At 42.3% G+C, this 10,113-nt stretch overlaps 1 protein-coding gene across 1 annotated transcript; it reads left to right on the top strand.

Annotated features, from left to right (window-relative positions):
- Positions 1–2,087: 2,087 nt before the first annotated feature.
- On the top strand, positions 2,088–9,647 carry DDIAS (DNA damage-induced apoptosis suppressor). The gene is made up of 4 exons (XM_010004408.1): positions 2,088–2,200; positions 3,173–3,334; positions 5,175–5,292; positions 7,077–9,647. Exons 1-4 carry the CDS (start codon positions 2,088–2,090, stop codon positions 9,645–9,647), a joined length of 2,964 nt encoding a protein of 987 aa, XP_010002710.1.
- The last annotated feature ends 466 nt before the right edge of the window (positions 9,648–10,113 follow it).

The following is a 10,113-nucleotide window of genomic DNA, read 5'->3' as shown; positions in this document are numbered from 1 at the left end:
AAGCGCGGTCGTTGAAGCCTTAACCGGGCGGTTTTCAAACCTGCGGGCGGCGCGGAGTGAGGCCTGAGGGCCGGGTCCGGCCTGCGGGGTCCCCGCGGGGCTGGGCCCGGGATGGGGGCTGCTGGCTGGGGGGTGAAACTGCGCGGTGAGACCTGGTGTCACCCGCCTGGCGGGTTTTGTGCTTGTCCTCGGGTCCGTTGCGGGCGATGAGCCCGCTAGAGGGCACCGGGCGCTGCTGGAAATCTGGGGGAGGCTCCGGAGCTGGGGGAGGCCGGGGGGGGAGCACCCGGGGCGCCGAGATTCCCGAGCTGGGCAGGTGGATCCACAGGTGTGGTTTGGCTTGGTCATGTATACACATAAATAACTAAACCCACACTTATTTTTACTGCCCTTTTTAAACTTAGACTCAAGATCTACACCTCTGTTTCTCTGTAGGACCCATCTGGAACTGCTTGCTTTAAAATCGGCTCTTACCAGGACTTGTGTAAATATGTACATGATACGCTTTATCTCCCGTGTTCCAATAGAATACTTTAACGTCCGCTGTGTTTTCTGGGGAATGAGGATGAGGTTTATGCCTTTAGAAGGTGCCCATAACATTATACTTGCTTTAAGGAGTTAGGAGTTGAAAAACAGTTGGAATGTGAAACACCTGCTTGGTTCTCCAAGCCCATTTTCTTGGGCAATAACAAAATCAGACTTAATTTTATGACATCTCTATGTTGTTATGTTTTGCCTCCACTATTTACTGATGTCTTGTACAGTCACTAAAGCAAAGTAGTTCAAATAGAATTGAAGGAAGGCTCCCTTTAATGTATTAAGTCAAATTAATCTCTCTTAATAGTTGTTCTGAAGAGAGATTTTTCATTTTGGTTGTCCCCTCAGTAAAGCTTTTACCTTTTCCTGCCTCTGTTCTCCTGGCCTTTCTGCCATAGGGAATACTGGGACATCTTGAGTTTTGTTTTTTACTTCTCAGAGTAGTGAATGGAGTGACTCACATTTTTCCAGTACTCATGTTGTAGATGTTGGTTGGAGCAGAATGGTGAGAACGGTGGCCCTAAGAGCAAAGGAACAGCCTGTGACTTGAACTATCAGTGTTGATTATCCAATGGCTTTTGTCATGTAAAAGCCATAATTGAGTCTCCTTTATCTCCTTGGCCTTCTGCCTCCCTGAGGGACTTCTGAGATGAAGATGTGGGATTATTATTGCTGAGTTTGTTCTGCTGCTTACATGGATGAGAGATGTAGATTTAGCTATTACTGTGATAAAAGTGCATTTGCAAAGAAGGATTTTTTAACTGCCTTTTAATTCAGCTGTAGAGAACAATTTTGTCATTTAAGTTGGAACTCTATAATTTGAGTTATTTTAGAGTTATATTTGAGGGCATTTTTGCCCACACATTTCTATCATCTGATTGACATTTTCAAATAGGGGGTGTTTCTTAAAATTAGTGTTTTTACAGGATAGTGATAACAAAGGCAAGATAATTCTGCAGGAAAGTAATACTGAATACAAAGAAATTAATTCCTATATATTTAAACACTTAGTTCATAATTTATTCTTCAGATCCATATGGCTTCTTTGTTGAAATCAAGGGTAAATAGTGTAGAGCTCTCCCTTTGGCTCAAAGGGCATGAATATAGTTGGACACAAGACCTTTTGAGATTTTTCTGGGCATCCTCTCCTTTTGTAGTCATTGGTATTGAAGGCATAGTATAATTTCAATGTTTAACCCCATTTTGTGACTTAATTAAAGGAAAAAAAATCAGAAAGAAATGTGCTGTGGTGCTGTGTTCAAGGATGGTTCTAATAAAGATTCCCTAAATAAAAGTGGGAATTTATTTATCTGCAATGGTGTGCAAATATCATGAACCCTTGCTTCTTATTACATATCTTAATGTTTGTTTTTTTTTCTTTCTAAATAGTTAATTAAGGGTAGTAATAGATGTTGCTTCATTTGCTACCATTTTCAGAGGTCAGCTTGCTGAGATCTGCCTTTTAACACATCCAAAAAACCCAGCTAAAAGCAGATACCATTAACTCTGAACCTTTTTGACTTGCCTGTTTCAGGTGATGCTGTGAGCACATGAATAGTGTGAGAAGACTCTTGTCTGCCTCTGTAATTTCTGTCCAGAACTCCTGCTTCATCTATCCTGCCTGTCAAAAATGCTTTTCTAGGCTGATACTGGATTCTAGGAGGTACGTCCTGGTTTGGGGGGATCATTAACTGTGAATGTCAGAGGCCTTGGGAATCTCTGTGAGCTGAACACAAGTTGAAACAAATTGGTGACTATCCAGCCATCATAGAAATAAGTGCTCATTTCAGATATTAATGTTACTTGTCTCTACTTGGCTCTTTTTGTATTCCAGCAGCAGCTTGTAGATTGTTATGGATCAAGAGTTTTGTAGTGTTCAGTGCCATGCAGTATGGAAGGACAGTCTAGGAGAATAAATGATGTGTGGTAATAGCTTCCAAGAGCATCCCCTGCAGTCCAGTTCTTCAGTCCCTTTCCTAAGTTGCAAAGCATTGGTTGAAAGCCTCTTCAGAGCAAATCCTGTTGTGTTTTGGGTTTTTTTTTTAATTGCTTCTTGTTCTATATGCATAATATATCAGGTAGTCCTGTATGACTCTTCCACTTACTGTGTGTCCAGAACCTATGAGCTTTCCTTTTTAATCCCAATGCTAGGTGAAATCTGTGACACCAAGAGAAACTTAAATCAATGAAGATCAGCATTAAATGGAAGAAGCTGGCTTTGTAAAGCAAGAATATCAGTTGTTTCAAATGCTGAAGTAAAAGATAACAGTGCTGTTTACTGATGATTTTTTAAATCTATATATTGTTCTACAGCTACAGGAAGAAAAATCCCAAATGAGAATGAAATGAAAAAACTGGGGGTGCAGGAAATTCAGAATTGCTCCCCAACATTCAAAGCCCACTGTCTCTCTCCAACTTCAAACAGGCTAGCATTTAATAACTCAATAAAAGATTAAGCCTCTGATAAGATTAATGCCTCAAGAACTGAAGAATAAGAAATAATCTTTCAGTGTGTAATGGAATATTTGATACATTATAGTAGTAAGACTTTGGGCTGCAGAGGAGTTCTTACTTTAGCAGTGATTAACAGAAGTTCATGTATTCAGCCTTTTTTATCCTTTTGTTGTCTTGTCAGGTTTAACTGTCTAAAATGTGGCTGCACAGGTGAAGCTAAAGATGCCAGCTACAGATACAGATTGTCCCTAAAAATTGCTGACACTAATGATTTGTTTGAAATTACCGTGTTTGGAAGCTGCTTAGATCCATTCTTTGGTGTCACTGCAGAAAATCTGCAGAGGTAAGGGATGAATTGTTTCTAACTGCACAGCTGTGCTTTTTCTTCAGTCTTAAAAAATTGAGATGAGCTTGGATGGTAGGGAGACAAGTGGGAAGAAGGTGGTCAGTGCTCCCTTCCAGCAATTTTTGGGTACCCATCATCACCTGGAGAAAATGCTAAAGTTTGGTTTCTTCCTGAAACACTGAAATTTTGAGAGGGATTATCTCTGTGTAAGGGATCCTCCATTTGGCTATTGAAGGCAGCTGCCACCTGCTCAGTGAGCTTCGCTGGCTGGCTGGGCTTCTTCCTTGCATCCTTCTTCCTTTATTTGAGACCATTCATCTTCTTTGTCTAATGGCAAATTACTAAGTAATTTGCTTTTCCAAAGATTTAGACACAATTTTCCGTCAAGATTTTAGAAGAGTCTTAAGATAGAGTCTCTATTGGGTTATTTTAACAGTTTGGATTTGGAGGGGAAAAAAAAAAAAAGTGTGCTCCTTATGATTTTAATTCAATATGCCCAGATTCTCCTTTAGCAGGGAGGATTTCTATGAAAGCCTGTTAGTCCTCAGAGCCTGATCACTTATTTTATAAGCTTCAAACATTCTGGTACATGAAACAGCTAAGGGTGGGATATTGGGATGCATTCACTGCTTGTTTATCTATTCTGGTGTTTTCCTTGTGTTGTCACTGGATCAAAGATGAAGCCTTTTAAAATCCCATATTAGCAGCATTAGTAACAGTCTCATCACATTCTACACTAGACTGCTGTGATACTGTCAGCTGTAGAAAACAGTGTTCTTTGCATGTCTTAATCTGGATGCTGCTGTTGCTGTACAGGTGTGGGCAGAAGGGGTGTGTAAGCAAAAACAGCACATTGGCAGCACTGTACAGGCACTGCGTTGATGCAAAAAGTCACAGCCACACAGGGAACACACAAAAGTTGTGTATTAAACCTATTCAGAGTAGTTGTTCTGTTTGCTTCTATTTCACTAACAAAATAAGTGAAGTAAACATTTATAGTTTCATGGTTTCCTGTTTTCAATCTACGTTAAGTTTAAGCTGCCACAGTATCTTTAGCACCTGTCCTGCCTATACTGCTGGAGAGCAGTGTAAGAGAAAGGGACCTGGGGCTCCTGGTGGACAGGAGGGTGACCATGAGCCAGCAATGTGCCCTTGTAGCCAAGAAGGCCACTGGCATCCTGGGGTGTATTAGAAAGGCTGTGGTTAGTAGGTCAAGGGATGTTCCCCTCCCCCTCTATTCTGCCTTGGTGAGGCCACATCTGGAATCTTGTGTCCAGTTCAAGAAGGACAGGGAACTACTTGAAAGAGTCCAGGGCAGAGCCACAAAGATGATGAAGGCAATGGAACATCTCCCTGATGAGGAAAGGCTGAGGGAGCTGGGTCTCTTGAGCTTGGAGAAAACGAGACTGAGGGACAACCTCATCAATGTTTACAAATATGTTAAGGGTGAGTGTCAGGAGGATGGAGCCAGGCTTTTTGCAGTGATGTCCAGTGATAGGACAAGGGGCAATGGGTGCAAACTGGAACACAGGAGGTTCTATGTAAATATCAGAAAAAACTTCTTTCGTGTGAGAGTGACAGAGCCCTGGGACAGGCTGCCCAGGGAGGCTGTGGAGTCTCCTTCTCTGGAGACATTCAAAACCTGCCTGGATGTCTTTCTGTGTGATGTGGGTGATCACACACCCTTCCTGGGTGATCCTGCTCTGGCAGGGGGTTTGGACTAGATGATCTTTCCAGGTCCCTTCCAACCCTTAAGGTTCTGTGATTCTGTGATACTGCGGGTAGAGTGCTATTCATGCTTCTGTTGGTGCAATACTTCTGTATGTCTTTGCTCAAGGTATATTCAAGAGTTCAACCAGCTATCAGGAGAAACAAGCACTGATGCATCTCCAGGAGTATTAGTTCAAGCAGTGGAAGCCTGTTTCATTGGAAAAAGATTTATTTTTGGAGTTAAGGTAACTTTTAATCCACATTACTCTCTTATAATGAGTTTTTTCATTAGCTTGTAACCACTTGGGGGCACTGACTGGGTTGTCAAAGCATCATGTGCAATATCTTTGGGGAATTAGAGAAAATTTAGGCCTAGGACATGGGAAGGATTCTTCTCCTCTTCCCCAGACTCCTGTGTTATTTTAAATGAGTCACATCCAGAAGTCATCTTGAAAGGCAGTAGTTAGCTTAACAGCTTGTCAGGGTTGCATTTCAGAGAGCCTGAGCAGTGCCAGCTCCTGTGCATATCAGTAACAGCTTGGAGTCTGCAAAAAACCATGTACAGTAGAAGCAAGAAACAGACTGTCACTCTGAGCACTGCCCTGCCTTTTCCATGCTGCAGTCTCTTGGTGTCTGAAACCTAAGGAGAAACACATCCCTTTGCAGCATTTTTATATTTCTCGGTTTAAGAGCATGTTTAAAAATGTTGATAAAGTACAGCTGTTTAACATAGGCATCTGTGGCTCTTTTATAGGTTTAACAAACTTTGAAATATTAGTTCCTAGTAATACTTCCATAGAAACAGTCTCCTAAGTTCTCTTCAAGTGGTGCTTGTGTGAGTCATTCATATCATGAAGTCTGTGAACTAAATCCTACCTGGCAGGTGTTTTTCCGCTCCCACAGGTACCATGAGGTTTGTATCTGAGCCGAGATTTTCCTAATGCACAGCATCTTAAATAATGCAAGTTAGAAGACTTCATGGATTACCTTCACTTAACTGGAACCATTCACTAGGTCCCTGGGTCTGATGCCTTTACAAATAAAAGTAATCCTACACATGCACAGCCTTGTTTGCTGCTCCTGCACACACAAGGACTGAACACACATTTAAAGACCATTTGTTCAGCCTTTGGCTGTTGATGTTTCTGTGTGGTTGTGATCAGCTCTGCATACAGTTGCACTCTCCCAGATAAAGCTCAGAATCAGCATAACATTACCTAGAAGAGTATTGTCCTTGGCTCACAGCCTTCAGCCTCAACCTTTGTATAGACCCAGGGATTAGGAAGATTTGAATATGAAGATGGATACATTTGCTTTTTCACCTCTCTGGCACTGCCACACCTCAAGGGGCAGGTGAATAAGGGTTTATCCACTTCTCAAAACATTATATAATTCCCTCTGCTTTTACTGTCATTTTCCACTTGTAATTTTTGCATAGAGTTCTATGGGCTCTATAAAGAATTGCAGCTGAAGCTCCTTTAAAACACTACTCTCCAGATACATCTGAGAAGATAAAGGTTGTAGCTTATTTCCCTTTAACAGAGGTAGCACAGATTAAATATCATGCTGGCTGTGATAGCTGAGCTGCCAAGTCAGGTGGCTGGTACCCGGAGTGCTTTGCTTCAAGTACTGCCCTGTGCCTCCTGGATAAAAGACTGGCCTCAGGCAGCCAGCCCTTGGCACAGAACTGCACCAGGGGAAGCCCGGAAGCACCCAGGGCCCTCAAGGGTGGAAGAAACCTTCTGTGAAGGTCCTTTCTTAGAATTCTTGGTGGTTTTTCCAGCTCCAAAACTCTTCGTAATTGCAACAAGCAAAGAACCTCTTGCTGTGATGCCTTTTATAGCCCTTGCCAGTATTTATTTCCCAGGGAGTACTGCTTTGTGTGACAGACTGTTTTGTGTTCTCTTCTCTGCAAAAAGTGAGACCTAAATTTAATCCTGACTTAAAAGACATGCATTAATTTTTTATAATTTTTTTTTAATCACAAAATAAAACATTGTACAAAGTTGTTTTTTTCTGTTTCCCCCAGGGTTGTGAAAGTGAAGATGGAGGGCATTCTGCTGGTAGCAACATCTTGCAAAACTGTTCCAGAATTAATAGAAGTACAAAAAACCTTATAGCTTGCCAGATCTTCCTGCCAAATGCTGCTGTTACTGGCTTTACAGTTATCAGCTACTTCCATCAGCTTCTGCAGTCAGCAAAATTCAGGGGCTGTAATAACAGCTCATACTTACCTGATGCATCTTCTGCTCCAGGAGATGAACCTGTCAGTGAGCTCAGTAGCTTGTTTAGCCTGAGCAGAAACTCCTGTTTTCTTCAGTCAAGTGGCAGAGAAAGTTTTTTAGGGTCCTGGCAGCATTCCTTCAGCACAGCTTCTTCTGTTGCTTGGGTAACAGCAGAGGACTTTCCCACTCTGGAAGACTTTCCCACTCTGGAAGAGGGTAGGCTGGTGAGTGAACAGCATGAAGAAGAGGGAAGGTCTGTCTCTGCAGAATCATGCAGTGTGAGCCTCAACAATCAAACTCTTTGGGATTCACCATTTTGCAGCTCTTCTGTGAAGGAAGGGGATAAAGAGGAGGATAATGAATGGAGTTCGCAGCCTAGTCAGGCCGACAGTATCTCTGCAACTGCTAAATTAGAGAGAGTGTCCTGTTCAAAGACTGAGTGTTCACATGGAAACAGTTCCAGGTTGTTACAGCATCCCTTGGAATTTGAAGTAAAAAGCATTTACCCAAAGTCTAATAGCAGAAATTATTCTTACCTAGAAAAATCCCACAATTCCCTTCTTTGCAAGAGAGATGCCTCAGCTTCTAAGCTTATAAATGCAGCTGGAGTGTCTCAGACAGATTCTGTGCTGTGGGATGAGCTCCCGTTCTCAGAAAGCCTAAATGAATTTCTAGCCAGATTAGAAGACTGCAAGAGTGTTGTAACATCACCCAGCCTTGATGTAGGCAAACATGCCCTTCTAGAAAGTAGCAGGTTGGGTGGAAATCCTAACAAATCGTGCCCCAGGCAAACTCTAGTAGCTGGTGATTTGCCTGAAGCAAGAGTCTCAGGGAGGTTCCTACCACCAGCAGAGAACAATAGCTGGGAGAATGTATTGTTTGCTTGTCTTCAGTCGAATGCAAATCCTCCAAGTGATGAGATCTCACAGTGCAAGTCTTCCTCTAGTGTTTTATCTTCAACTGACAAGGAATGTGGAGCATCTTGCTTCATACCTAACCCTCCTCTACCTATTCTGTCACAATCCTTGCCAGTTACACCAGAGTCTTCTGTTTCTGAGAGAACGTACGTGCAGTCCCAAGAAGCAAATACTGACATTTCTAAGTCAGCCTGGTCTTTTATCAGCCTGCAGCATACTGTTGAACACAGGGAAACCTCCTATTTAGAAGAGAACAAGACAGCTGCTGCTTGTGTGTGTTCTGCACATGATAGCTGTTTAGCTGGTTGTGAAAATAAAGAAAATTCTACATCAAGCCAAAGAGCAGATCTTGCATTCACAGGGACATGGGATCCAGCAACTCCCAACAATACAACAAGGATATTTAAAAGAGGATTAAAACCATTGACAGAGCTGTCAGAAAATACCTTCAAAAGCATTATTAGGAGAGAGATGCTGTGGAACAATACCTGCCTTGAAGGCAGCTACAATGCTTCTGCTGATCTCTTTGATGCAAGTACAAGAGAGGTAGCAAAACCTGTAGAATTCGTAAATAAATCATGTAATTCTTTAATACAGGAAGATACTTTGACAGAAAAGTTCACAGCTCCTGAACTGGTGCTTTATCCAGGAGATGTTCCCTGTAAGAGTTCAAAACCAAGGTCATCCCTGCATAGGTCCCCACCTGCTTTTAGTCAGCACAGTACCCCAGTGACTTCCTCCTGTTGTGACTCAGAATGCAGTTCAGTTAATGCTCAAGACTTCATTCCTTATTCACAGTCAACTCCTATGAGAAAACCTCTCCAGAAACCATGGCCTGTTGGGGAAAGAAGCTCTTTTCTCCCTGTCTTCACCCCTAAAAATCCCACTAAAATCCAGTCCAAACACAAGCGATCCAGGTCTTCCTTCCAGAACACACTGTTGCAGCAGCTCACGGGTAGGGTAGTGAAACGTGAAAGGCCAAGTAACAGGGAAGACAAAGGCAGTAACATCTGTGTTGCACAGCAGTCCCTGAACAGCCCTCTGCCTGCCAACATTGAGGAGTGGATCCCTGCATCTGCAAACAAAAGGTTGAAACCAACTGCACCTTTAAACTTGAAAACAGTTAGCTGGGCTGCTGACTTGCCATCAACCCTTGGGGACACTGGCAGGAACCCTGTTTCTGAAAGCAAAGAGAACAGTAAAAATGATGTACACTTCAGAAGTGTGAGATTAAACCCTGGGGATACAACCAAGATTCTGGCAACTCCTGTATCTGCAGGTACCACCAAAGCCTTGTTTTTAAATGATACAATCCTGGAAACATGTTCCCCTTCCGAAGGCAAGAATCTCCTCTCAAGTGCAAATTATTCAGGGGGTATGTTGGAAGGGGCAACTGGCTGGTCTCCTGAGCTGTTCTTCCAAGCACAGACCTCTTTTTCCAGTAAGCCAAAATACTAAAAAAAGACATTTCTATGCTGTGTTGTTTTTAATAATTGTTAAGACTTTTGGGAAGGAGTCAATAGAAGAAAAGAGCTATTTAACAATTAAATTGTTTGTACACCTATTGGAATATGTTGATGAGTTGGTTTGTTTGCAGATCTTTGTACCACAGCGATGGGGGAAAGCAGAATTTGCAGCTACTATATTTTATTGTAAATTGACTCTAGAACATGCAATAAAAACTTGTAAATGTGGGATTATTTAATAGATCTCACTTTATAGGAAGGTGTTTTAGCCTTCAGTGTTGTCTTGTCCTCACAAGAAGAGCCCCTACAATCCATGTCCACTCCAGATCCTTACCTCTTTGGAGAATGGTCAAGTTTGCATCAATTTCAAATACTATGTGGAAGCCTCATGTTTAAGCTCCCTTGGGATGTTGGGAAAGAGTTGAGTTGGGTCGGGTGACTATCCTGAGAGACTAATA

The sequence above is a fragment of the Chaetura pelagica genome, unplaced genomic scaffold (assembly GCF_000747805.2).
Source record: "Chaetura pelagica isolate M959 unplaced genomic scaffold, ChaPel_1.0 scaffold59, whole genome shotgun sequence".
NCBI classification, from domain to species: Eukaryota; Metazoa; Chordata; class Aves; order Apodiformes; family Apodidae; genus Chaetura; species Chaetura pelagica.
This window is presented reverse-complemented; position numbering and strand designations above follow the sequence as displayed.

Excerpts from the sequence above, each read along its gene's own strand:
- DDIAS (XM_010004408.1), top strand. The coding sequence starts at position 2,088 with ATGAATAGTGTGAGAAGACTCTTGTCTGCCTCTGTAATTTCTGTCCAG. Across the intron at positions 2,201-3,172 it reads CTGATACTGGATTCTAGGAG|GTTTAACTGTCTAAAATGTG; the intron begins GTACGTCCTGGT and ends TTGTCTTGTCAG. Across the intron at positions 5,293-7,076 it reads GATTTATTTTTGGAGTTAAG|GGTTGTGAAAGTGAAGATGG; the intron begins GTAACTTTTAAT and ends TGTTTCCCCCAG.